Genomic DNA, 27799 nt, shown 5'->3' with positions numbered 1-27799 from the left:
TTGGTAATGGTACTGGGAAATCAGACCCTCAATCAGCTGTTACCAGATATGGCAGTGGCCTGATATAAGTCAACAGTGTGTTGTACCATAGCCTTGCCAACACTTTTAAAAGGCGTTGTGATCTACTAGGACAACTCTCTCTCTTATTCCTCAGGTTTGCCACAGTTAAAATGAAAAAGCATATACTCCCCTCCAGTGTCGGCGCTGTTCCAGTGGTGTTGGGACTCATATTCCCAAGGCTCAAGTGAGGTTGTGACGTCATGTGAGCTCTGCGGCCAATCACCGCCAGCTCCTCTTTTCTCATGTTCAGACACAGGAGTAATCAACAGGAAGAAAGCGGCAGCTGCAAAGCTGACTTCCCATGATTAATTTGTCTGAAGGCGGGGAGAGAGAAGCCGACAGATTCAGAAGGGGGTTGTCCAAGTGTAGCGCCCCTGAAACCATCAGGGTGCTACAAGGTTCTGCATCCCCACAAGGATGCAGGGCTTACCCCCTTATGGACCCAGAACCCCAGTGCCGGTACCAGCAAAGACCCAGGTAATCCCAGTTTTCCCCATACAATGGAACACAGCTAGGGTGGGACCATGGATGGTCGCCTAAAGGTGGAGCCAACTCAGTCCACTAGTTGACCAGGTGGGAGGGGCAGACTACGGAGAGTAGTCAGACAAGTGTGAGACAGGCGAGGAGCGAAGGTGTAAGTGAAGCGACGTCCTGACTTGGGTTAACGGTGACCTAGTACCCAGGAGAAGTACTTGCCGGTGTTTTACTCCCAAAACTACACACCGACAGGGTACAGGACCCTAGGACAGGAAAGAGCTCTAAGCTGACCTGTTAAAAACTTCACAGCAAGGGGACCATCAAGGACCTTGCCGACCCTAAATAATCCAAAGACTCAGTAGCAAAGGGAAAACCGGGGACAGGACATGAGACTCCAACCCCATAGGATTCACGCTACTGTCAGGTGGACAGAAGTGGACAAACCACAGAACAGGAATCCCCAGTTGCTCTATACCACGGGGACCCACTTACCAAAGACAGGTGCAGGGGAAGAAGGTACCAGAGAACCAAACTGGCACTGGGACGAAGGGAACCTGGAGGCGAAACCACCCGGCCTCGGGCAACCAGTCAACACCTACCAGCAGTGAGCAAACCAGTTGCACTGAACACCTGTGTGGACTACCTTCTTCAGACGCCCACTGCACCATACACCCTCAGGGGCAAAAACTCTACTTGCGGAGGGTCTACCATTCTAGTCGCCTATTCCACCAGCCCCAGAAGAGACATTCTGCAGCGGCGGCTCCCTACACTTAGCCGCAACACTAAGTGGTGTCACAAGTGAACATTGTCTTATTCTCCCCTGTAAATATCCCCATTACAAAAAGAGCCCAGGGCACGGAACTGGGCAACGGCCACCACTGTGACATTCCCAATAGAGACACTGCCCGGGACAGAGTACCCCATACCCCTGGGCGCGACACTAGTAGTGGACAATCTCTTTAACGACCACTGCAAATCAGTTTCTATTCAAATGATAGTGTATGTAGCAGTGGCGTGCAGCTTCATACACTATTTACATCTGGCCACTGCTGGAGCCAGTAACAGCTGATTAGTGGGTGGTGCTGGATATCGGACCCCACAGTATGATATCGATGACCTAAGGATAAGTCATCAATATAACAGCAGTGGGAAACTCTTTCAAATATGTACTTTCCCTTTTGACATATCAAAGGTACAAACTGTTTTCAAAAGATAGTATCATGGGGGGGATTTTCATTCCATTTTTTTATTTTCTCCTGAATGTCTTTTACAGGAAATGAGGTTGATACGCGCATAATATAGAGGAGTAGTTCTGATAATTCAGTACCCGACACCACGGAGCTCTCAGGAGGGATTGCAGCTGGAGGGAATCTGCAGACTACGTCTTTTTCAGGCGGGTTACGCTCTGTAAACAAATGAAAGCGCTAAAAGCTAAAAAGAATGAACATGCCTTTATATGTAAAAATCACTCGCTAGCCATATGTTCAGCATGTTGAGATTCTTTCAACTGATTCAGGTGTCAGAAGACACCAAGCAGTTTAAAAAAATATATATATATATATCTATATCGATTGATTATACATGGATCGTCAGCGTGTGGATCACTAAGTGTGGATCTATAAGTGTGTAGATAATGAATTAGGCAGAAGTGACCGGAAGGGACTGGAAGGTAACAGTCACGATAAACAATGTTTGTATTGCTCTTCACTTCCACCCCTGTAATACTTCACTTCTTACTTTCCCCTCTGATCTCTAAACCCTGTAATGAACTATTCACCTCTCCTTCCATCCTCCCCACCCATCTCACCTTCTCCTCTGAGCTTTTCCTCCACTTTACACCCAGTGTCTCCAGACACACAGGACCATCTCATGGCCTCTCCTGCTCCCACCTAACACTCTCTGCTTCTCCTCACTGCTGGGGATATCTCTCCAAATCCCGGTCCTCCTCACCACATCCCCATTGTCACATCTAACTGCCATCCACAATCTAAGGCCTAAGACACACATCCGTGCCGCCGGTACGTGTTTGGCAGTTTTTTCACGTACCGGCGGCACGGAGACACGTGGACCTATGTTTTCATTATTGTTTGGATACACGTAAGTATTTTGGAACGGAACATGTGTCCGTTCCGTACTTACTTGCATCCGTGATTTTCTCACGCTGACATGTCCATGTATTCTCCGGCAGCACGGGTGTCACACGGCCCGCACCCGTCCCACATGGATGTAGTGTGGATGTGGTCCCGTGTGACACACGCCGGAGAACACGTGTCATTAATTTAAAAATAAAAAAAAACAAAACACATACTCACCTCCACCAGCCCCGCAGATTCTACCGCTGCAAAATGTTCCTGCCGGCCGCCACTCATGAGCGTGTAATGGAGGTGGGCGTGCTGTCACGGGCGCTGATCTCAGTCCCTCCGCTCGGCCGGAAGCAGCGTTAGCGGGGAGTGGGTGGGGCTGGGGCCGAAGATCAGAACCCTGGACAGCAGCGCGGACCACGTGAGTATGCAAATTACCGGTTCTCCATATGTTATTGCGGATAGCACACGGAGTACACACGTGGACGACACGAACCCGAGACACGTACTTACCACACGCAACAAGCAGGGAAAATACGTGTCTCGCTGCACGTGCGTGTTTTTAACGGATGTGTGTTGGAGGCCTAAGACAAATTTCCACAACCCTTCTAACCTTATACCCATTCACCCAGCCCCCGCTCCTCCAGTCCCACTAACAGGAGCTCTATGGAGCGCTCGCTCTGTCTGCAACAAACCTTTCCTACATCCATGATCATTTCATCACTAAAAAACTTTCCTTCCTCGCCATCACTGAAACCTGGCTCACCCCCTCTGACACTGCCTGTCCTGCTGCACTTTCTTATGGTGGTCTCCAACTGTCTTCGGGTATGTTCACCCGCTGCGTTTTGGCTTGACAAATAAAATGCAGCATTTTGACAACTGTAAACACTGCGTGCGCCTAAATAAATGCATCCAAAACGCCTGCATTGTGGATGCATTTTGACAGTGCGCTCCCACAGAGATAGAGTGGGTGGAAAATACAACCAAAACGCACAAAAAAAAAAAAAAGTGACATGCTGCTTTTTTAACCCCTTCAGCTCCGGGGCACTTTTTGTTTTTGCGCTTTTGTTTTTTGCTTCCCTTCTTCCGAGAGCCGTAACGTTTTTATTTTTCCGTCAATCTTGCCATATGAGGGCTTGTTTTTTGCGGGACAAGTTGTACTTTTAAATGAAACCATAAGTTTTACCATATGGTGTACTGGAAAGCAGCAAAAAAATTCCAAGTGTGGAAAAATTGCAAAAAAAGTGTGATGGCACAATAGTTTTTGGGATGTTTTATTCACGGTGTTCACTATATGGTAAAACTGATGTATGGGTATGATGCCTGAGGTCGGTGCGAGTTTGTAGACACCAAACATGTATAGATTTACTTGTATCTAAGGGGTTAAAAAACATTCACAAGCTTGTCCAATAAAAGTGGCGTACGTTTTGCGCCATTTTCCGAAACCCGTAGAGTTCTCATTTTTTGGGATCTATGGCTCAGTGACGGCTTATTTTTTGCGTCTCGAGCTGATGTTTCTAATGGTAGCATTTTTGAGCAGATGCTACGTTTTGATCGCCTATTATTGCATTTTGCGTAAAACTTGCGGCGACCAAAAAACGTAATTTTGGCGTTTGGAATTTTTTTGCCACTACGCCGTTTACCAATCAGATTAATTGATTTTATATTTTGATAGATCGGGCATTTCTGAACGCGGCGATACCAAATATGTGTATATTTATTTTTTTTTAACCCTTTAATTTTCAGTGGGGGGGAAAGAGGGGTGATTTGAACTTTTAGGTTTTTTGGTTTTTTTTTAAATTTTTTAAAACTTTTTTTTTACTTTTTTTATTTTATTTTACTAGTCCCCCCTAGGGGGCTATAGCGATCAGCAATCCGATTGCTGATCGCTATCTGCTGATCACAGCTATACCGCTGTATACAGCAGAAATAGTCACTTTCTTTTTTCCTCTGCTCCGTGCCGAGGAAAAGGGAAAGTGAAACTTAGTAGCAGCAGGCGTCATCACATGACCCTGTGCTACGATGGCAACCACCGAACGTCACGTGATCACTCACGTGACGTCCGGAGGGGGCGGCGGTAAGTAAAAAACATGGCCGCGCGCATATAGATCTCGCTGCCAGACTTTGGCAGCGAGATCTAAGGGGTTAATGTTCCGGGTGGAATGCGATTCCACTCGGAACATGTAGGCACACACGTCAGCTGTTGAAAACAGCTGATATGTGTGCCGATCCACGCCGCCTGCCCGCGGCAGGGGGCGGGGCTTACCGGGACACGATCCATGACGAAAAGATCCGTCCATGGTCGTGAAGGGGTTAAACAAATCGATTGTCAAATATTTGGCATCCGAAACGCTGCGTTTTAAAAAGCAATGTGCGCATGGAATTTGCTGACTTCTCAGACTTTGATGGGGAAGCAGAACGCATGCATTTTGACAATGACATGCTGCAGTTTTAAAAGCAGCCAAAACGTAGGAAAAAAGCACACAGCCTTACACCACCCGCCCCAGTAAGCATTGTGGAGGAGTTGGTTCGCTCCTGTTCAACCAATGCTCCTTTACACCAATTACACTGCCACCCTCTGTTACCCCTCCCTCGTTTGAGGTGCACTCTGTTCGCATCTACTGCCCCTCCAACTGGCTTTCATTTATCGCCCTCCAGGACCAGCCACTGCCTTTTTTGACCATTTCACCCCCTGGCTACTACATTTCCTTTTCACCGACATCCCCACCATCATCATGGGTGACTTTAACATCCACATTGACACTTCCCACTCATCTGTCTCTAAACTTCTAACACTTACTTCCTGCTTTGGCCTCACCCAATGGTCCTCTGCAGTTACTCACAAAGATGGCCACACACTGGACCTCATCTTCACTCCGTTCCCTATCTAACCTCTAACTCACCTCTCCCCCTGTCTGACCAAAACCTAATAACATTCTCTTCCCTCTCTTCTCCAAGTACGCAACCTCCCCCCTACAAACTTTCACACCCTCGCAGAAATATCAAATTCCTTGATTTACACTCACTTCCTCAGTCCCTTCTCCCTCTCACAGACATTGCTTCTTTATACGATACAGATGCTGCTGCCACTTTATACAACACCACCATCTCTGCAGCTGTCGAATCAGCCGCCCCCCTCACACACACCAAAACCCACACAATCAACAGGCAACCCTGGCACATGAGCCAGACTAAAGAATTGAGACGAGCTTCCAGAATCACTGAGCGCAGATGAAGATGTCTCATTCCGCCGAGCACTTCGTCACATACAAACAGACCCTCACCACCTTCAAGTCTGCACTCACTGCTGCAAAACAAACCTACTTCTCATCCCTCATATCCTCTCTCTCTCACAACCCTAAACAGCTATTCTACACTTTTAACTCTCTCCTCCGTCCTCCAGCACCACCTCCCTCTCCTCTCCTCTCAGCTGAAGACTTTGCCTCTTTCTTCAAGCAGAAGATTGACAACATCAGAACAAGCTTCGGCCCACAATTAGCACAGCCCCTCCTCACAACTAGTCAGTCCTCTTCCTCCAAATCCAGCTTCTCCCCCATGACAGAAGACCATCTTTCCACTCTACTCTTAAGATCACATCTCACAACCTGCCCGCTTGATCCACTACCATCCCACCTTATCCCCAATCTCACCACAGTCTTCATCCCAACCCATCTCTTCAACCTGTCAGTAACAACCGGTGTATTCGCTTCCTGCTTTAAACATGCCTCCATTACACCCATCCTCAAAAAGCCCTCCCTTGACCCTTCCTTTGTGTCAAACTATCGCTCCATATCACTTCTCCCCTATGCCTCAAAACTACTACAACAGCATGTCCATCTTGAATTGTCCTCATACCTCTCCTCCTGCTCACTCTTTGACCAGCTACAATCTGGCTTCCGACCGCATCATTCAACTGAAACTGCTCTAATTAAAGTCATTTATGACCTACTAACCGACAAAGCCAAGCGACACTACTCTGTCCTCCTCCTCCTGGACCTGTCCTCTGCCTTTGTCACAGTAGACCATTCCCTTCTACTACAAATTCTCTCATCTCTGGGCATCATAGACTTGGCCCTATCCTGCATCTCCTCATACTTAACCAACCAAACTTTCAGCGTCTCACACTCTCACACCACTTCCTCATGTCGCCCCCTATCTGTGTCCCCCAAAGTTCAGTTTTAGGACCCCTGCTGTTTTCCATCTACACCTTCGGACCGGGGACAGCTGATAGAGTCCCACGGCTTTCAATATAACCGCTACGCTGATGATACACAGATCTACCTCTCTGGACCTGACCTCACCTCCTTACTAACCAGAATTCCACAGTGTCTGTCTGCTATTTCATCCTTTTTCTCTGCTCGATTCCTAAAACTGAACATGGACAAAGCAGAAATTATCATCTTTACTTCTCCTCACTCAACCCCCCCACCTGACATATCCATCAATGTCAATGGCTACTCACTTTCCCCAGTCCCACGTGTTCGCTGCCTGGGAGTAACTCTAGACTCTGATCTCTCTTTCAAGCCACACATCCAAGCCCTCTTCACCTCCTGCCACCTCCAACTCAAAAATATTTCCCGGATCCGTACATTCATTTCCCAAGAAGCTGCAAAAACCCTAGTGCATACCCTTATCTCCCGCCTGGATTATTGCAACATCCTGCTCTGTGGCCTCCCTTCTAACAGTCTTGCATCCCTCCAATCTATTCTAAACTATGCTGCCCGACTAATCCACCAGTCCCACGGCTACTCCCCAACCTCTCATGTCCTGAAGAGTCTTCATCCTGAAAAACTTGCAATGTTCGCACACTAAGACGTCGTGTTCACATACCCCGTTACAGATCCTGAGTCTACACCTTGTTAAAATATAGCTGATTAAAAGGAAGGTTGTGTGAACCTACTGACTGAAAAAAAATATCCTTTACATGCCCCACCTTTTCAAGACTGATCCAAATATAGTTGTGTGAATGAGCCCCATCTGCATGCCAACATTTTCTTGATCAGATCTGGGTCATTTGGCTACAAACCACTTCCCATAATGGGAACACTAGTTCCTGAATATGTTCTCTAAAGGACAAGGTGAGTTAATCTGAAGGCATTGCATACAGAGTCTGCTGATCCCAGCACAACAGGACAGCAGCTTGAAGTAGCACGCGGTTTACCTTAATAATCCCACTGATATTCTGGCAAGATGAAGCTGGAACTGAAACCGCATGGCACAGATGAGCACCCGCAGGCTGACAGGCTGTAATGTTAACAATGCCTGCTGGAACTTCAGAATGCCAGGCCTGGCTGTGATTGACCTCTGAAGTGGTCAGAACCCTTCTGCCGGGCTATTAAAGTGTCATCCTTAGGCACAAGTTTCGGAATCTGGATTTTTTTTTTTGGGGGGGGGGGGGGGGTGGTGACAGCTTGTTCTGCAGTCAAACTGTTTATAGGAATGAGTGAAATATTAAATCCCAGGAATAATTACTAGGAGCAGTGAATAGGAGGGTTATACAACAATCACTTTAGTACCGGTATCTCTCCATATGGTTTCCTTGGGACTCTTTGGCAGTATTTCAGCACATGGATTTGCTGCAGTCCAAAGATGGAGGGGGAAGATTGAAAGTCATGTTGAGAAGTTACGGAGGTCATTCGAGCACATTTGCAATGTTTTGGGGGGTTTTAGTAATGGCAGAGGGAATTTCCTTGAGATCTACAGGTCAGAAATATAAAAAACGCCCCACGTAACATCAGCTGTTTTAGTGTCATCAGGGTTTGGTCAGTGTCACAGCATTCGGTCCTGCGCTTCCTCCATCTTAGGCAATCACTGTCCTCCTGCCCAGCCCCGTCAGAATGACGCGCTGTGCATCATTCACAGAGAGGCCTCTATTGCGCTCATGAGCATGCACACACAAGTGCTGTAATGCGCAGGAGTGAGGAAAGGTCAAAGACTTGAGATGAGCAGATCTAAGGGGCACTTTGCACACTACGACATCGCAAGCCGATGGTAGCGATGCCGAGCGCGATAGTCCCCGCCCCCGTCGCACATGCGATATCTTGTGATAGCTGCCGTAGCGAATATTATTGCTACGGCAGCTTCACATGCACTTACCTGCTCTGCGACGTCGCTCTGGCCGGCGACCCGCCTCCTTCCTAAAGGGGCGGGTCGTGCGGCATCACAGCGACATCACACAGCAGGCGGCCAATAGAAGGGGAGGGGCGGAGATGAGCGTGACGTAAACATCCCGCCCACCTCCTTCCGCATAGCCGGCTTGAGCCGCGGTGACGCAGGTAGGTGATGTTCCTCGCTCCTGCGGCTTCTCACACAGCGATGTGTGCTGCCGCAGGGGAACGAGGAACAACATTGTACCGTCGCTGCAGCGAAATTATAGAAATGTCGGACACTACACCGATGATACGATTACGACGCTTTTGTATCATAAAGGATTTACACACTACGATATCGACAGTGACGCCGGATGTGCGTCACTTTCGATTTGACCCCACCGACATCGCAGCTGCGATGTTGTAGTGTGCAAAGTACCCCTAAGTGCGCATGCGCAAGAGCGCAATGGAGGCCTCTCTGTGAATGACGCAAAACGTGGGCAGGAGGACGGCAATCACACATGATGGAGGAGGCGCCGGACCGAGAGCAGCGACACCCACTGAAGCGGACCGCCCCCAGGTGAGTATTATAAAGGTGTTATTTACATTCTACAAAGCGGCCTGGACTCATATACAGTATTTTGGCAGGCTGTATTTAAGGGCTCACTGGTGCTGGCTGCAGCTCATAAGGGAAAATCCTGTTGACAGGATCCCTTTAAGTACAATCCAGTTAAACCTTACTTCTGGACGCTATAGGATTGGGAGAAAAATATGCAAAACTGAACTGCCCAATCCTGCTTTATCTCCTTGGGAAAGGGTTTTCCAGGACCAATAGACACTAAACTTGTCAGACCCACAAATCAAACATGTTCCATATATTCCTTTATTATGAAAGGCTTCTTTTCAGTAATAGCAGCTCAAAACATCTACTAAGTCAAATCAGCATTAGGTTTTCTAAGTGAACTACTTCCACCACAAGCTTTGGAAGCAGAACCTCCGTGTGTCCTGTCCAAGGGTAAAAGACACATGACATTACACATCAATCACCACTACATGCCCTAGATCTGCACATTCCCACGTGTGCGCTCCTAAGCCTGGGGAGGGTGGGGACATATTTTTGGAGATCTCTCTGCCCACTCACTCATTTTTTTGCAAGAACACACCACACAGCTTGCAAACTGCATAATGTTAAAGGAGTACGTAGGCTTTAGAAAAAAAAAAATTATATATATATATTATATATATATATATATATATATATATATATATATATTATATATATATATATATATATATATATATATATATATATATATATATATATATAATGCTCACTTCAGTTATCCTATTCAGTTATATGTAGTTTTTTTTCTGAATGTGAACACAGCGCCGCCCCTTTCGGCCATGTTTTTTCCATCTCCTATATAAGAAAGTCCTTAGTTACCCCTCTCCACCACAGCAGTTTTTAATTGCAATGAGATGACACACAGTTAGGGTCACAGAGCTAGGGACCCCAATATAGAGATATACCTTGGCGAGGTTTTGGGGCTCAGTTACATTGATCAATGCGATTGCTAAATATCTCCTTTTTCCTAATATTCATGGCAGGTATGCAATTCATTATTCACATGTTCAAGTTAGCAAGTAGCATTTTTCATTGTATATTCCAATATTTTTCCATATGCTTGAGGCATTATACCATTATCTAAGTTTGATGTGCAGCCTTATCCTTATATAGTATGTATTTTTTGGCTTGCACTCATAAAATATATATATTAGTGCTCACTTCAGTTATCCTATTCAGTTATATGTAGCTTTTACCATCAGTGATTTTTCCACATGGGTTATTTTAATCTGTGGAAAAAAAAAAAAACATCAACCCATTGATATCTAAAAAAAACAAAACACCACAAACTATCATGGATATATGTGTGTTTTATTCATGGAAAAAATCTTAATTACTTACCGGTAATGGGATTTTCAGAAGCCCATGACAGCACAACCTCTCTCTCAGGTGGTGCCGTCATAGGCGAAAGGGAAAATATGGATAGAACACGTACGTTTTTCAATGGACATAATTTCACCAATCACCAAGGCAATTATCAGTAAACTGTATCCTCAATTTTGCAGCATGACAAGAACTGCAGCACAGCTACTACGAGTGACTATGCCCCAAATAATAAAAGGACAAAGGCTTTAGTCTTCATTTCCCAGTTATGGGGGGAAAAAAAAAAAAAAAAAGGGTAATTCAATATAGCCAATCTATTTAAATAATCCAATTCTTATATCTGTATTACTTACGCACAGATTAAAGGGGTTTTCCATTATGTTTGGCCCAGGGATGTAATGAAATAAAAGAACCTGTGGTTACGGAGAAGCACTGCTCCACCACTCTCACAACAGTGCACCCCACCAAACTGCCAGCTTCCACAACCAGAGAAGGGCATCACGTGATGCTCCAAGTGGGACGAGCAGGGGCGCAGCAGTCAGAGGAGGGGCGCAGCAGTCAGCGGAGGGGGCGCAGCAGTCAGCGGAGGGGGCGCAGCAGTCAGCGGAGGGGGCGCAGCAGTCAGCGGAGGGGGCGCAGCAGTCAGCGGAGGGGGCGCAGCAGTCAGCGGAGGGGGCGCAGCAGTCAGCGGAGGGGGCGCAGCAGTCAGCGGAGGGGGCGCAGCAGTCAGCGGAGGGGGCGCAGCAGTCAGCGGAGGGGGCGCAGCAGTCAGCGGAGGGGGCGCAGCAGTCAGCGGAGGGGGCGCAGCAGTCAGCGGAGGGGGCGCAGCAGTCAGCGGAGGGGGCGCAGCAGTCAGCGGAGGGGGCGCAGCAGTCAGCGGAGGGGGCGCAGCAGTCAGCGGAGGGGGCGCAGCAGTCAGCGGAGGGGGCGCAGCAGTCAGCGGAGGGGGCGCAGCAGTCAGCGGAGGGGGCGCAGCAGTCAGCGGAGGGGGCGCAGCAGTCAGCGGAGGGGGCGCAGCAGTCAGCGGAGGGGGCGCAGCAGTCAGCGGAGGGGGCGCAGCAGTCAGCGGAGGGGGCGCAGCAGTCAGCGGAGGGGGCGCAGCAGTCAGCGGAGGGGCGCAGCAGTCAGCGGTGGAGCAGCCCTCCTCTGAGACGCGGGAAACCTCTTCTTATTTTCTAAAACCCCCACCCTGGTGACAAAAAAGCTTTAGTAAAAGGGAATAAAAGAAACCTTTAAGTCTGTAAAAGGGGTTGTCTGAGCTGAAATGAGAAGTCTGCAGTCACCCCAGAGGATCACAATTCTCCTGTACGCCCTGTGCGGGTGAGCAGTCATATGACCACATGTAGGCAGGTTGTATACTTTCAGCCACATGCCGTCTACTCTCCTCCGGCCTCTCTCAACAATTCTCTTCTATTCAGCAATCTGCAGTGAAGGATTTATCAGCAGGAGATCATCACTAGAGGACTAGTAAAGCTGCTGCCATGTAGTCCTCCTACATTCATGAGCTGTGTATAACCCCACTTCCACCATTATTTTGCAGCTTTTGGTGTACACTGTGCATAGGCAAAAAGCCGTCACTGAGTGATGGGGGTGGGGATAGAGAGATCAGCATTCGTTGAACAGTTAGGCTGTGTGCCCATGATCAGGGTTCACAGAGTTTTGGATGTGGTGTGTTTTCACTGCTTCCAAAACGCTGCATTATACAGTACTAGCACAGTGGATGGGATTTATAGAAATCTCCTACACACTGTGCTTGTTTTTCCCACAGCGAAAACGAATCTGCAGTGCGGCTTCACGAGCCACATCATGTCAATTGTTTGCTGCGGAGTTGCGAGTGTTCTCCACAGGGAGAACACAACCAGAGACCGCAACTTCCCGAGCCCGGATCGTGGGTACGAGCAGCTGCGGTCTCCTGCAGAGGAGACTTACGGCCCCGTAGGTCAGGACGTGCCTCGTCCATAACGCAGCGGGTCCTGATTGTGTGCATATATCCTTAAAACTACTGCAGGCAAAAGTGATTTTATCCAGTGACCCATCATTGGAATCAGGGTCTCTACCTGTATCTCATGCTGCTATCAGATTGGGCAGCAACAACCTGGAGAGATTACTGGGGCCACACGGGGATTAGTGCGAGTGCTCGCATGACACTCAGTTCATGCTCGCAGCACAGAGGGAGCCGAGTGTCATGAAACTGTGGTCCGATCGTGCAATCAGTCTATAGCTGCGGAGGGGAGGGAGTTCTCTCCTTATCGCCTCCGTTTATGGAGGATGCGAGAATCATATTGCACTCCGCTGTAATGCTAGTGCAATGTGATGGTTCTCTCGCCCCCATAGACTTTAATGGGTGCAAGTAAAACAATCGTATTCCACCCGCAGTATCCTGCGATTGTTTTCTCGGTCAGATTAGGGCTGAGAAAAATAGAACTGCACTTTTTCATTCATAGCTTATACATTACTGCTTCGTTGTCTATAACCACCAGAATTCTGCGCTCTTTTTCCAGAATGCACTAAAAGGAAATGTGAACCCTGAATGCTTTTGGGCAAGGACATGCAGTGTGGATCCACCCATAAACATAATGTATGATGGCACCGTGCACCATTGAGCCCCTGCTGTGAATAGCAATTTACAATAGTTGTACCGGATATCATGCAATAGAAAGCACAAATGGGAAATGTGGAATCATATGTACTTTACAAGTCTGGGCTTGCGTTCCTCACTGCCAAACATGCAAAAATGTGGAAGAGCTCTATCTGCCTGCCGATTTAACCCTATGTGGGCATCCCATAGAGGCCTTTATTTAAGGAGTGACAGTGGCCTTTAAATGATTAGAACCTGGTTAAAGCCAGAAAACATGATGAGACATAATCCAACAAGACTGCCTTATAAATGACCCTATCACAGATGACAGCATGCTGCTGCCAATGTAGAATGGATCAGAAGTTCTTCAGTACTCCAAAACCCACTCTAACATTGGTCAAACTGTGCCCCATACTGGTCTGTGGTCCCCAGTGACTGAGGCATGGCGGGGCGGGCCACTGATGGGTGCCAACATCTGCCGATTGCCACCTCTCATCCGCAGTGAAACCAAAAGGGTACGGCCCCGCACACCACAGGCTGTTTGCCCTCAGCTGCAATGGAAAGATTCACTTTGACCTTCCCGTTAAGACTTCCTACGTAGTGTCACACTTCATCATGGCACGTTCTTGTCCAGGGCCTGAGGGAAATCTTGCACAGGGATGCCGACAGCAGAAACACAAAGTAACTCGGCTTCCATAGTAGGAAGGGTGTTACAGACTGCAGTTAGGACTGTTAGGCCGCTTTCACATTTCGTTTTTACCTACATTCAGTGGTCATGTCGGAGCTTGCATTCGAACATCCCCGCAAAACGCGTTTCGGACGCATGCGCCGACCGGGCCATTGACTATAATAGAGCAGACGGAGTCAGCGTGTGCGCGGTCTTGCTTTATTTTCAGGCGTAAATGCTTTCTGCAGGCGGACACCCGAACATAGTAGACCCATACAGGTCGTACATAAACCACCATGCACAAGCGTAGACCACAATGCACAAGCGTAGACCACAATGTACAAGCGTAGACCACAATGTACAAGCGTAGACCACAATGTACAAGCGTAGACCACAATGTACAAGCGTAGACCACAATGTACAAGCGTAGACCACAATGTACAAGCGTAGACCACAATGTACAAGCGTAGACCACAATGTACAAGCGTAGACCACAATGTACAAGCGTAGACCACAATGTACAAGCGTAGACCACAATGTACAAGCGTAGACCACAATGTACAAGCGTAGACCACAATGTACAAGCGTAGACCACAATGTACAAGCGTAGACCACAATGTACAAGCGTAGACCACAATGTACAAGCGTAGACCACAATGTACAAGCATAGACCACAATGTACAAGCATAGACCACAATGTACAAGCATAGACCACAATGTACAAGCATAGACCACAATGTACAAGCATACACCACAATGTACAAGCATACACCACAATGTACAAGCATACACCACAATGTACAAGCATACACCACAATGTACAAGCATAGACCACAATGTACAAGCATACACCACAATGTACAAGCATAGACCACAATGTACAAGCATAGACCACAATGTACAAGCATAGACCACAATGTACAAGCATAGACCACAATGTACAAGCATAGACCACAATGTACAAGCATAGACCACAATGTACAAGCATAGACCACAATGTACAAGCATACACCAAACTGTACAAGCATAGAGTTCCTTCCACTCCGCATTACGGACCTGTGGGTTTCATATTCCACCATGTGGCTCTTTAGGCGACCACATTAATGGTGTTTTTCACACAAATGTATGTAAACTGGGTTTACAGAAAGGATGCCATATTATAGATTTATACAGCACTGTGAATGAGTACATATACTGTATGCTTTAGATTTACTACACTTACTATAGACACTACCAGTCATTGCACAGTAAGGGTACCGTTTCACTAAACGATCTACCAGCAATTCCAACCATGATACGACATGGTCAGGATCGTTGGTACGTCGCTACAGGGTCGCTAGTGATCTTCCCAACGACCTGCGACTCGTGTAACAATGCTGCGCTTGCTAACCAGGGTAAATATCGGGTAACTAAGCAAAGCGCTTTGCTTGGTTACCCGATATTTACCCTGGTTACCAGCGTACACCGCTTACAGGCTGCCAGCGCTGGCTCCCTGTATCCGTAGCTAGGGTACACATCGGGTTACTAAGCAAAGTGCTTTGCTTAGTTACCCGATATTTTCCCTAGTTACCAGCATACGCTGCTTACACAGAGTCGGTGCTCGTTAGTCTCCCGCTGTCAAACACGCCGATGTGTGCTGCACAGCGGGAGACCAATGAGCAAAAAACGAACCAGAACAGTGTGTAACGATCACCGATTTCACAGCAGGGGCCAGGTCGCTGCTTAGTGTCACACAAAGCGAGATCGCTGATGAGGTCACTGGTACGTCACAAAGCCTGTGACTCAGCAGCGATCTCGCTAGCGATCTCGCTATGTGAGAAGTACCCCTAAAATAAGCATAGCATGCTGATGTTTAAAAGGACTGTTAACACTAAATGACTGTTCAAACAAAGCAGATGCGCTCGCTTCATCTTGGCGTAAACAAACAATTCAGGACACCTCCTACCTTCCTATTTTCAATCTATATCAGCCATTCTCTGGCTTATGCAAAGCCAAACCTGATAATCAAGGAAGAAAGGAAAGAGATAGTTGGAAAATATGTTAGTGGAAAGGTGCACTTAACGGTCCAGCCATGCCAAGGGTCCAAGTGCTTGGTGTGAACAGTCATTTAGTGCTGATAGACGCCCCTGAATGGACTAGCACCCCTGCAAGAGAGAAGGTGTTAGTTCTCCTCTCTGAGGTAAACATGCACACTTGGGTAAATCAAGTCACCATGATTAGGAAAGGTCCACATGGCAATTTAGCCACAGCAACAATTCTCAAACAAGTTGCACAGCCTGTCTGTAATAGGACCATTTTACAGCTGTGATTTGTTAGTAAAAAAATAAAAAATAAAGTTGTCCAAAAATGTGCATGCAACTCACACCAAACATACATTCAAGTCTATGGAGTGCAACGTGATAAAAAAAAAATCCATTACAAGGGAGCCTGTCACCAGGCTTTTGCTACCTCCTTTCAGAGCAACATAATGTAGGAAAAGAGACTCCGATTCCAACAATGTATCACTTCATTTACTGGGTTCAGCAGATCAGGGTTCTCAAAAATGTGGCGGCCCATGAGCCTGCATCTTGCGACCAGCAGACCCCTTGACGATTGTAGCCGCTGCAGGTGCCGCCATTGTCAGCACTGTATTTCAGTTCAATGTATTGCCAGCGATGCGCAGAGAAGCTTTTTGCAGCTATACAAATAGCAGCCACAAGCAGCTCACATTGGCGCATGATATCAAGCTGCTTGCCTCTGATTGCACATATTTACCAATGGCAGCCGCTGGCCAAAGAGTTTCTCTGTGTGACGCCAGCAATTCATTCAACTGAAATAAAGCGCTGACAGTGGCGGCCCCTGCACCAAACGCGATTGTCAAGGGCTTAGAGTACCTGCAGGCTGCAAAAAGCAGGAAAGAGGACACCGCAGGAATGGAGGACAGGTGAGAAGAACCTTTTTAATGAGTATGTGAAGAATGGCACAATAGGGGACATTACTACAGGATGGGCACATTACTACAGGATGGAGTCCAGGATGGGCACATTACTACAGGATGGAGTCCAGGATGGGCACATTACTACAGGATGGAGTCCAGGATGGGCACATTACTACAACATGGAGTCCCAGGATGGGCACATTACTACAAGATGGAGTCCAGGATGGGCACATTACTACAAGATGGGGACCAGGATGGGCACATTATTACAAGATGGGGACCAGGATGGGCACATTATTACAAGATGGGGAACAGGATGGGCACATTATTACAAGATGAGGACCAGGATGGAAACATTACTACAAGATGTTGGCCAAAATTATGATATGGTGCTAATTGCAAGATGATATTACTTATCAGAAGGGGATAAAATGTAAAAAAAATCTAAATAAAGCAGGACTTATTTTTTTACCATTAAAATGTCATGCATACACAATATTATACATACACACATGCCTATATATACATGCACAAGCTAAAATAAATTAAAAAAAAAGTGCATATTTATCGCCACATCCATAACGGCCCAAGCACGGCCCAAGCTATAAAATCGTGCCAAAGTACATACAATGAATGTCATTAAAAAAAAACAAAACCCTAAATAAACTAATCTAGTGAAAATATTCAAAAAAGGTGATAAAAAAAGTGTATAAAAATAAAAATATTGTATCACTAAAAATGTCACTGTTCTGCAAATAATGCGGCCCCCCAAATTCAATTTTTTTTTCTACGTGCGGCCCATATACCCAGCCGAGTCTGAGACCCCTGGTATAGGTTCTGTACATAATTTACATGATAAAACTGCATACAACGCTAAGGTTTACTAGTGTGCCATACTTTATATGACATGCTATGACTGGCAGCAAACAATTAGTCAAACATGAGCTTGCACCATGGTAGATGCATTCACATTATGTTCATGCTCTGCAAAGGGAATTAAGTCAATTGGGTTCAAGGGCACATTTAGACAGGTCAATATGTGGGACCTAATGTTCCTAGGAGCACTCATTTCTTGACTATCGAGCCTTCTATGCTGTCTACACAAGTCAGCAATCACCTGATGTACAAGCATTTTGCAGTATTTTTTCAGGTGAACTAATTTTTAAAGTGAACCCGTCTGCAGATTTGTGGCCTATAAGCTGCGGTCACCACCAGTGGGCTCTTATATAGAGCATTCTAACATACTGTATATAAGAGCCCCGGCCGCTGTGTAGAACGTAAAAATCACTTTATAATACTTAAGTTAACGGTCACTGCAGTAGAGTTGGGTCATATGGGCATCTTCGGTGCCGGCGCCTCCTCTTTCGGCCATCTTAGTCCTCCTTCTGAAGCTTGTGTGCATGGCGCGTCCTACGTCATACACACTCGCCGGTCCTGCACAGGTTCACTACAATACTTTGATCTGCCTTGCTAAGGGCAGATCAAAGTGCACCGGCGCAGGACCTCAATGCCGGCAAGTGTGGATGACGTAGGATGCGTCATGCACCCTGGCTTCAGAAGGCTGACAAAGATGGCCGAAAGAGGAGGCGCAGGCACCGGAGAATGAAGACGCCCATATGACCCAACTCCACCGCAGCGGCCGTTTAGATTAGTATTATCAAGTGATTTTTACGTTCTACACAGCGGCCTGGGCTCTTATATATAGCATGTTAGAATGCTGTATATAAGAGCCCACGGATGGTAGCCGCAGCTTATAGGGCAAAAAACTGGTGACAGGTTCCCTTTAAGCAAGCTTAAAAATCTTCATCCTCGGCATCAGGTTATGCTTTGTAAACAAGACAATGTGCCGCCGAGAATATATATATATATATATATATATATATATATATATATATATAGGCTCATATCCACTTGTGATTAAAAAATGTCTGCGATACTTGCCCAGAAAAGTGAGTCGAGCGTCCTGCGTATGGTCTGCGGTTTTTTTTTCTCCCCTATGATCCATATGACATGCGAGTGTCATGCGAGTGTGTAGCTTTTTCTCATCAAGCATCTGTATGACATGCGTATGACATCTGTATTACGATATTTTTCTCGCGTTAGAAAGTCTGGTGCAATATACGCAGCATGCTGCAATTTCACTGAGAGAACGACTCATGATAAGAAAAATAACTAACAAAAGGGCACTGCCCCATAGACTGGCACAGGTGCGATTGCAATACGATTTTTAATCGGATCGCACATGACAATCGCAAGTGGACAAGAGCGATGCATAATGGTGCAGGTGCCCTTTCTAAATAATCCATTAAACAACTGAGGATTGGTAAGTACCTGATTGGTGTTTTTTTAAATGCCATTTGTGGCCATCAAATTTCCTGAATTCCTTTTTTTATTTTAAAGGGTATCTACAGAAATAGAATGACTGCAGACTTTTGTCCTATGTGACAGCGTGTGGTGTGCATGCGGTTACGATGCCCAGAGATAGCCAGTGCAGGCGGCCACCAGGTGATTTGCATACTTGCGATCACGCACCGACTAGACGCCTTCAAGTTCACTCAATAGAAGTGAATTTGAGAGGTTGAGACATGTGACCGCAAGTACACACACTCATGATTCAGTAATCTGGAATCACAAAGAATGACTGCAGACTTTTGCTCCAAGCTTTAAAAACCCCTTTAACATAAAGAAGCTAGTAAAGCAGCACAATTCATTGATTCTGTCCTTAGTGCATATTTAGACAGGTTGATGACTAAGGCTACTTTCACACATCCGTTTTCTGCATTCAGGCACAATCCTTTTTTTTCCTGATGCAAAGGATCCGGCAAAAACGGATGCAAACTGTATCCACCGGATCCGGTTTTTAACGGATCCGTTATGCCGGATGCGTACAAAACCGGATCCGGTGGATACGGTTTGCATCCGTTTTTGCATCCGGTTTGTCCTTTTTTTTGAAGGATCAGCTTTTTTAATTAATTTGGTGCATGCGCAGTTTACAAAAACGGATCCGGTAGCCGCATCCATTTTTTACCGCATTGCGCCGGATCCGGCGTCCATAGGCTTTCATTGTAAAACACGCCGTATCGCGCCGGATCCGGCGCGATGCGGTTTTTTTGCCGGACAAAAAAACGTTGCAAGATACGTTGCCTCCGGCCGCCGCTTTGATAAATTTTGCCGCATCCGGAAAAAAACGGATGCACCGCAAAGCCATCCGGTACAATCCGGTACCAATGCAAGTCTATGGGGAAAAAACGGATGCGGTACCGGATCCGTTTTACCCGTTTTTTTCCGGATTGAACCTGATGGCAAAAAACTGATGTGTGAAAGTAGCCTAAGGCTGCTTTCACACATCCGTTTTTTCCTGTGCGGCACAATCCGGCGCTTTGCAGAAAAAACGCAACCGTTAATTTTTGCCGCCGGTTGCGTTTTTTTTGCATAGACTTTCATTAGTGGCGGATTGTGCCGCATGGCCTTGCGTTCGGTCTGGTTTTTGCCGCATGCGGCAGATTTAGCCGGATGGAACGTTGCCTGGCATGTTTTTTTGTCCGGCAAAAAAACGCATCGCACCGCATCCGGTGCGATTTGCAATGCATGCCTATGGACGCCGCGGCGTCCTGTGGCAAAAAACGCATCCAGCCGCCACATGCGGTTTTTTCCACTGCGCATGCTCAGTAGACTGCCGCAAGTGGCAAAAACCGGATGGGCCGCATGTAAAAAACTTATGCAAAGGATGCGGTATTGTCGCCGCATCTGTTGCATAGGTTTTAGAGCCGGATTGGCCGGCAGTCAAAGTAAAGGGCACGGTTTCATACATGTGGCTATACTAAGAACCCACATTGTGGCACCCATATAGATCAAGTGGCCCATACTGTACCTCCAATTTTCTATGTAGGTTTTCTCTTTCAGGGTCCTGCATCATATAGCAATCATCTAGACGTATTACATCAAAAAGGAGAATATGACGGTATATGGACTACCTACAAAACCATAATAAAAACCCGCCATGTGTGGCCCTATAGAGTCTAAATACGAAGCTTTGTCCCTAAGGCTAGGTCCACATTTCCGTTGATTATGATCAGTCACAATCCACCGCTCTGATAAACAACGCAATCTGTTTGGCGGATTCCGTTGTTTCCCATAGACTTGTATGAGCGGCGGATTGTGACTGATGCCCTTGCATTGCATCCGCCGCTCGACTGATCAGTCGTGGAACGACTGACCATCGGGCGGCAGGAACGCAGCTTGTAACGTTTTTTGGGCAGCGGAATCCTTTTGATTTCGCTGCGCATGCTCTCTCTCAGCGACCGATCAGCTGATTGCCCTGCAGCCGCCTTCTGTAAGCGATCGGCTGATCACCCAGCGGCGGGCTTCTGTGAGCGATCGGCTGATCGTTCACAATAGCCGGCGGCCGGGAGATCATCTATTTACTCTCAAAAGCCGGCGGCCGGGAGATCATCTATTTACTCTCAAAAGCCGGCGGCCGGGAGATCATCTATTTACTCTCAAAAGCCGACGGCCGGGAGATCATCTATTTACTCTCAAAAGCCGGGAGATCATCTGTTTACTCTCAAAAGCCGGCAGCCGGGAGATCATCTGTTTACTCTCAAAAGCCGGCAGCCGGGAGATCAAAGCCAGCAGCCGGGAGATCAGCTGATCGCTCTCAAAAGCCGGCGGCCGGCTATTGTGAATGATCACCCATTTTACAACAGAATCCGCTTTCTCGTGACAATGAATTCCAATTCTTGTCACCCGTTGTGCAACGCATCAGTCACAAGCGTCAAGCAACGTATGTGACTGATGCAAAACAACGGAAATGTGAACCTAGCCTAAGGAAAAAATGGACTGTTCCACTGCAAATATTAATTGCACCCCATTATTTACTGAGAGGAACCAAAAATGATGTCCAGAGCAAGGAATACATCCAGCACTCGGTACCCGTCACCAGCACTGCCAGTCAGGGCGGCCAAGCTGTAATCAGGGCAAGAGGGATTTTACCTTTATGGCAGATTTTAAGAATCATCAGGAGTCTTCCAATATCTCATTTTGATCTTTTTGTGGTACATCGTCCCCAGGATACAGAAATTGTTTTGATGCCCAGTACCCATAAAGCATTGCAAGCAGCATTCAGAATGGCAGTGGTAGGAGCAGAATGTGTGAATAACCAGACCCCTATAAATCTGCTACTCCTGATGTCTGATCACCGGGCTCTGCTCCATCTGGATCTTTGCTGACCCTGCAGAAAAGCCAGCACATGAAATACAGCATCCAGTGCTGCAGGCGAGCGGGCACACGCCAGGGTCACTAGCAGGGCTGCAGGTGAGCGGGCACACGCCAGGGTCACTAGCAGGGCTGCAGGCGAGCGGGCACATGCCAGGGTCACTAGCAGGGCTGCAGGCGAGCGGGCACATGCCAGGGTCACTAGCAGGGCTGCAGGTGAGCGGGCACACGCCAGGGTCACTAGCCGCGCTGCAGGCGAGCGGGCACACGCCAGGGTCACTAGCCGCGCTGCAGGCGAGCGGGCACACGCCAGGGTCACTAGCCGCGCTGCAGGTGAGCGGGCACAAAGCATTAGCAGTGTGATGAGTGGGAGGTGCCACACTGCCTGTCCTCTAGGTAACCGTCTATGCCATCACTCCCAGCTCATTCCCCAGCAGGTCATGTAAGGATTGGGGGATCCTCACATGACCTGGGGCCCCTTCTGTCCTGATGAAACGATACAGTAGCTGCTGTCTGCCCGCCTGTAGTGATGCAGCTTTCCCATCCTATATATCCCCACAAGTTATGCTGACACTGGTGAACATGCAGAGCAGCCTGCCCTCCTGGCTGTAGCGGGCACATCCACTGGTGAACATGCAGAGCAGCCTGCCCTCCTGGCTGTAGCGGGCACATCCACTGGTGAACATGCAGAGCAGCCTGCCCTCCTGGCTGTAGCGGGCACATCCACTGGTGAACATGCAGAGCAGCCTGCCCTCCTGGCTGTAGCGGGCACATCCACTGGTGAACATGCAGAGCAGCCTGCCCTCCTGGCTGCAGCGGGCACATCCACTGGTGAACATGCAGAGCAGCCTGCCCTCCTGGCTGCAGCGGGCACATCCACTGGTGAACATGCAGAGCAGCCTGCCCTCCTGGCTGCAGCGGGCACATCCACTGGTGAACATGCAGAGCAGCCTGCCCTCCTGGCTGCAGCGGGCACATCCACTGGTGAACATGCAGAGCAGCCTGCCCTCCTGGCTGCAGCGGGCACATCCACTGGTGAACATGCAGAGCAGCCTGCCCTCCTGGCTGCAGCGGGCACATCCACTGGTAAAGATACAAAGGAGCCTGCCCTCCTGACTGCAGCAGGCATATCCACTGGTGACCTTCTTCACACATGCTCTGGCACCGTGCGTGCCTGGGAGATTCCCACAGCAGTGTACGTCTCACTGCCAGAGACCCATTGTGTCTGCGGACGATGGCACAGAATGCTCCTGGTAGCAGGGCATATACCAGCTGCAAGTTATAGAGCACACATCGGTCACAAGGACTTACCGACAAGTGACCCTCTGCTACATATGCCCTTGCCACCGGCCTGTAGTAATAATGGGCACACAATACCAGGCAGACACCACTCTTTTACATGGATGGCACCTTGAAGGCCAGCATCTGGGTAGATGTCCAGTCATAGGTGCCAACTATTGGCATTCTCAGCACACGATTGGCACCTCACACACTGTCAGGTGGTACATTATCATGGTATAAGCCATGCCCCCGGGCACCCATCCGCCAGCCCATTAGCCCCAGTCGGCAGGGCATCTCCTTACCTGCGGGGGTAGCCCCGAACACCCTGACCACTGGCACTCTTCTTACAGGGCAGTCTCGGAAGTGGGATTTGGTTACATCCAAGCCTGGCACAGGAGCAGCCAAGTAATAATCCGCAGTCACCAGGCGCAGGGAGAACATGGTGGGCTACAGCCAGGGCACCTGCCCTCACTGCCACAGACGGGGTATGCCCCTCACAGGGAGGACCATGAGCGGTGTGTCAGGGGCCTGGGAGAGGGCATGTGCTCCGGCACACACAGGCTGGGTGCACGGCACCCCCCTATCACAGGACTCCCCTGGACGGCTCTCAGCCGCGCTCCGGGTCAGCAGTCGCCCCTGCGCCGCCCCTCCAGCTCCGAGTCACACTCCAGCCCGCCCGGGCTCACGATCCCTCCGGTCACGGCTCTGGCTGCGGCCGCCGCAGCTGTTGTTGCCATGATGGTGACGTCACGGGGAGGGAGAGTGACAGGCTGGTGGGGGCGAGTCGTGGGCGTGTACACCGTACGCTGTGTGGGAGGGGCGAGGCGTCGGCCGCCCCCCGCTCGTACGCTTGTTGTAGTAGTAGTAACCCTTGACGTGCCGCCGTGTGCAGGGGACTCAGAGGGGGACGGGAAGTGGCGCGGACTTGAACTTGGCCTTCTCCTTAGCGCCCCTAGAGGTGGTGCAGCAGCCGCTCCTCTCACCGACACTTACGGCCTGGGGGGAGGGGATGCCGCCGACTCACTGCCGTAGGAGATCAATGGGGCTACCACGCAGGCGCCGTAGGGTCGTGTTTAGACCTATGTGGTTCTTTATTGTGCAGAGAGAGCGGAAATGAAGAGAAGGAAGAGAATGGCGTTAAATGGACGGCGCCTATAGGGGTTAACACGTCTGGATTCACAGGATCAGTATATGGTGAGGGGTTTCTACCTCCGTATGTCTACGATGCGTATTGTCATGCTGAAAATGCTGCAGTGATTTGGCACCGCATGTGCGTTTCAAACCGCAGCCACTATGGATGTATCGTGTCTGCGGAATAGATGCCGATTTCATGTGCTCTGGATGCAGCCTCTCCCATAGACAAGAGTGGGAGCAGCATCCAAAGCGCACGGAATAAGTGACATGTTACTTTTTTGAACGCAGCGATTCAGCCACACATTTCAGCATGCAAATCACTGCGCTCTCAAACGCAATGTGCGCATGGAGTTTGCGCAATCTTCATAGACTTTTCTGGGGACGCAGAACGCATGGAAATACACAACGTGAGAATATACCCTAAGGCCGTGTGCGCACGTGTAATTTCATGCGTTTACACTGCATATTGCACTGCAACGTAAACGCATGCGTCCTGTGTCCCCAGCACAATCTATGAAGATTGTGCATAATCCACCCGCACGTTGCGTTTGAGAGCGCAGTGATTTGCATGCTGAAATTTTGATCCGAATCGCTGCGCTCAAAAAAGTAACATGTCACTTATTTGGTGCACTTTGGATGCTGCTCCCACTCTGTCTATGGGAGAGGAAGCATTCCGAGTGCATGAAATCGCCATCTATTCTGCAGACACACTGTATCCATTACGCAGTGTTTCTGCAGCGATTTGAAGCGCACATGCACTGCCAAATCGCTGCAGATTTTTCAGCATGGACACTATGCAACGTGCGCAAATAGCCTTAAGGGTCCTTTACACGCTGTGACATCGCTAGCGATTGCTAGCGATGTCGCGAGTGATAGCACCCGCCCCTGTCGTTCATGCGACATGTGATTGCTGCCGTAGCGAACAATATCGCTACGGCAGCGTCACTCGCACATACCTGTTCAGCGACGTCGCTGTGACCGCCGAACAATCCCTCCTTCAAGGGGGAGGTGCGTTCGGCGTCACAGCAACGTCACAAAACGGCCTCCCAATAGAAGAGGAGGGGCGGAGATAAGCGGCCGGAACATCCCGCCCACCTTCTTCCTTCTGCATTGCCGGTGGACGCAGGTAGGATGATGTTTGTCGTTCCTACGGTGTCACACACAGCGATGTGTGGTGCCACAGGAACGACGAACAATCTGCGGAATGAAACACCAACGAGATTATGATTAGGAGCAACATATCAACGATTTTTGCCGTTTTTGCGATCGTTGATCGTCGCTTCTAGCTGTCACACTCTGCGATGTCGCTAACGACGCCGGATGTGCGTCACTAACACTGTGACCCTGACGGTATATCGTTAGCGATGTCGCAGCGTGTAAAGCACCCTTTAGTCAAAACTGTCAGTGCCCATGATCAGGGTTCATCCTGCTTGTGTTCTCTCTACGGAGGACGCATGTGATTCCGCAGCAAACAATTGCCATGCTGCGGTCTGGAAAGACGGGCTCCACAGGTCAGTGTTTGATGTAGAAAAAAGAAGCACAGTGGGCACAGGATTTCTAGAAATCCCATCCACTATGCTTGTACTGTACACCGCAGCGGTTTGGATGCAGCTGAGGTAGGCTACGTCCAAACCGCTGCAAATACTGATCATGGGCACACAGCCTAATAGAAACACAGGCACCACTTCTGTATTATTCACCCACTCCTGGTTTTGGTTTACAAATACTGAGGTAAAATACTAAATACTGTGTGCATATGAACTTACAGATACTGAGGTAAAAACTCACCAAATACTCAATGTGTGCATGTGTCTACATATACTGAGGTAAAAACTCACCAAATACTTAAGGGCACTTTACACGCTGCAATATCGCCAGCGAACGTACCCACCCCCGTCGGTTGTGCGTCACAGGCAACTCGCTGCCCCTTGCGCACAACATCGCTTACACCCGTCACACGGACTTACCTTCCCTGCGACGTCACTGTGGCCGGCAAAGTGCCTCCTTTCTAAGGGGGCGGTACGTGCGGCATCACATCGGCGTCACACGGCAGCCGTCCAATAGAAGCGGAGGGGCGGAGATGAGCGGGGCGGAGATGAGCGGGACGAACATCCCGCCCACCTCCTTCCTTCCTCATTGCGGCCGGCCGCAGGTACGAGGTTGTTGCTCGTTCCTGCGGTGTCACACATAACGTTGTGTGCTGCCGCAGGTACGACAAACAACCTCGCTACTGAATAGGCAACGATTTTGGGTAAGTGAACGACGTCTCACATCCCATCGATTTTTGCCTCTTTTGTGATCGTTTAAGGTCGCTCATACGTGTTACGCGCTGCAATGTCGCTAACGACGCCAGATGTGCGTCACAAACATCGTGACTCCGACGATATATCGTTAGCGATGTCGCAGCGTGTAAATGGTCCTTTAATGTGTCCACGTGGCCTTACAGATACTGAAGTAAAAAAATCACCAAATGCTCAACATGAGCACATGGCCTTATAGATACTGAGGTAAAATACTCATTGTGCACACGTGACCTTTCAAATACTGAGGTAAAAAAACTCACCTAATATTGAGCATGTGCACGTGGCAATATATATACTGAAGTAAAATACTCACCGTGAGCACGTGGCCTTACAAATACTGAGGTAATAAACTCACCAAATACTGAACATATGCACGTGGCAATAGTTGTGACGCCTGTCCTAGGTAATGTTAGGGCTCGTGCACATGTTGCGTACTTACATGCATTTACGCTGCGTATTGCACTGCAGCGGAATTGCATGCATCCTGCGTCCCCTGCACAATCTATGAAGATTGTGCATGATACAGTTAGGTCCAGAAATATTTGGACAGTGACACAATTTTCGCGAGTTGGGCTCTGCATGCCACCACATTGGATTTGAAATGAAACCTCTACAACAGAATTCAAGTGCAGATTGTAACGTTTAATTTGAAGGTTTGAACAAAAATACACTTCAGAATTCATCCGGTTACTCTTGTCTGCTGTTATGTCATCAATAAACACAAGTGACCCAGTGCCATTGAAAGCCATGCATGCCCATGCCATCACGTTGCCTCCACCATGTTTTACAGAGGATGTGGTGTGCCATGGATCATGTGCCGTTCCCTTTCTTCTCCAAACTTTTTTCTTCCCATCATTCTGGTACAGGTTGATCTTTGTCTCATCTGTCCATAGAATACTTTTCCAGAACTGAGCTGGCTTCATGAGGTGTTTTTCAGCAAATTTAACTCTGGCCTGTCTATTTTTGGAATTGATGAATGGTTTGCATCTAGATGTGAACCCTTTGTATTTACTTTCATGGCGTCTTCTCTTTACTGTTGACTTAGAGACA

General features: G+C 48.4%; 1 protein-coding gene across 1 annotated transcript in view; it reads right to left on the bottom strand.

Moving 5' to 3' along the window:
- REV3L (REV3 like, DNA directed polymerase zeta catalytic subunit) overlaps positions 1 to 24153 on the bottom strand; it is a 326132-nt gene extending 301979 nt beyond the window's left edge. Inside the window, exon 1 of the mRNA XM_075340044.1 lies at positions 23615 to 24153. Within this exon, the coding sequence (XP_075196159.1) occupies positions 23615 to 23753 (139 nt within the window). The 5' untranslated portion in view covers positions 23754 to 24153. The remainder of the gene's footprint in view (positions 1 to 23614) is intronic.
- Between the last annotated feature and the right edge of the window lie 3646 nt (positions 24154 to 27799).

This window comes from Anomaloglossus baeobatrachus, chromosome 3 (genome assembly GCF_048569485.1).
Source record: "Anomaloglossus baeobatrachus isolate aAnoBae1 chromosome 3, aAnoBae1.hap1, whole genome shotgun sequence".
NCBI classification, from domain to species: domain Eukaryota; kingdom Metazoa; phylum Chordata; class Amphibia; order Anura; family Aromobatidae; genus Anomaloglossus; species Anomaloglossus baeobatrachus.
The sequence above is the reverse complement of the archived record's forward strand: the minus strand, read 5'-3'. Positions and strand labels throughout refer to the sequence as shown.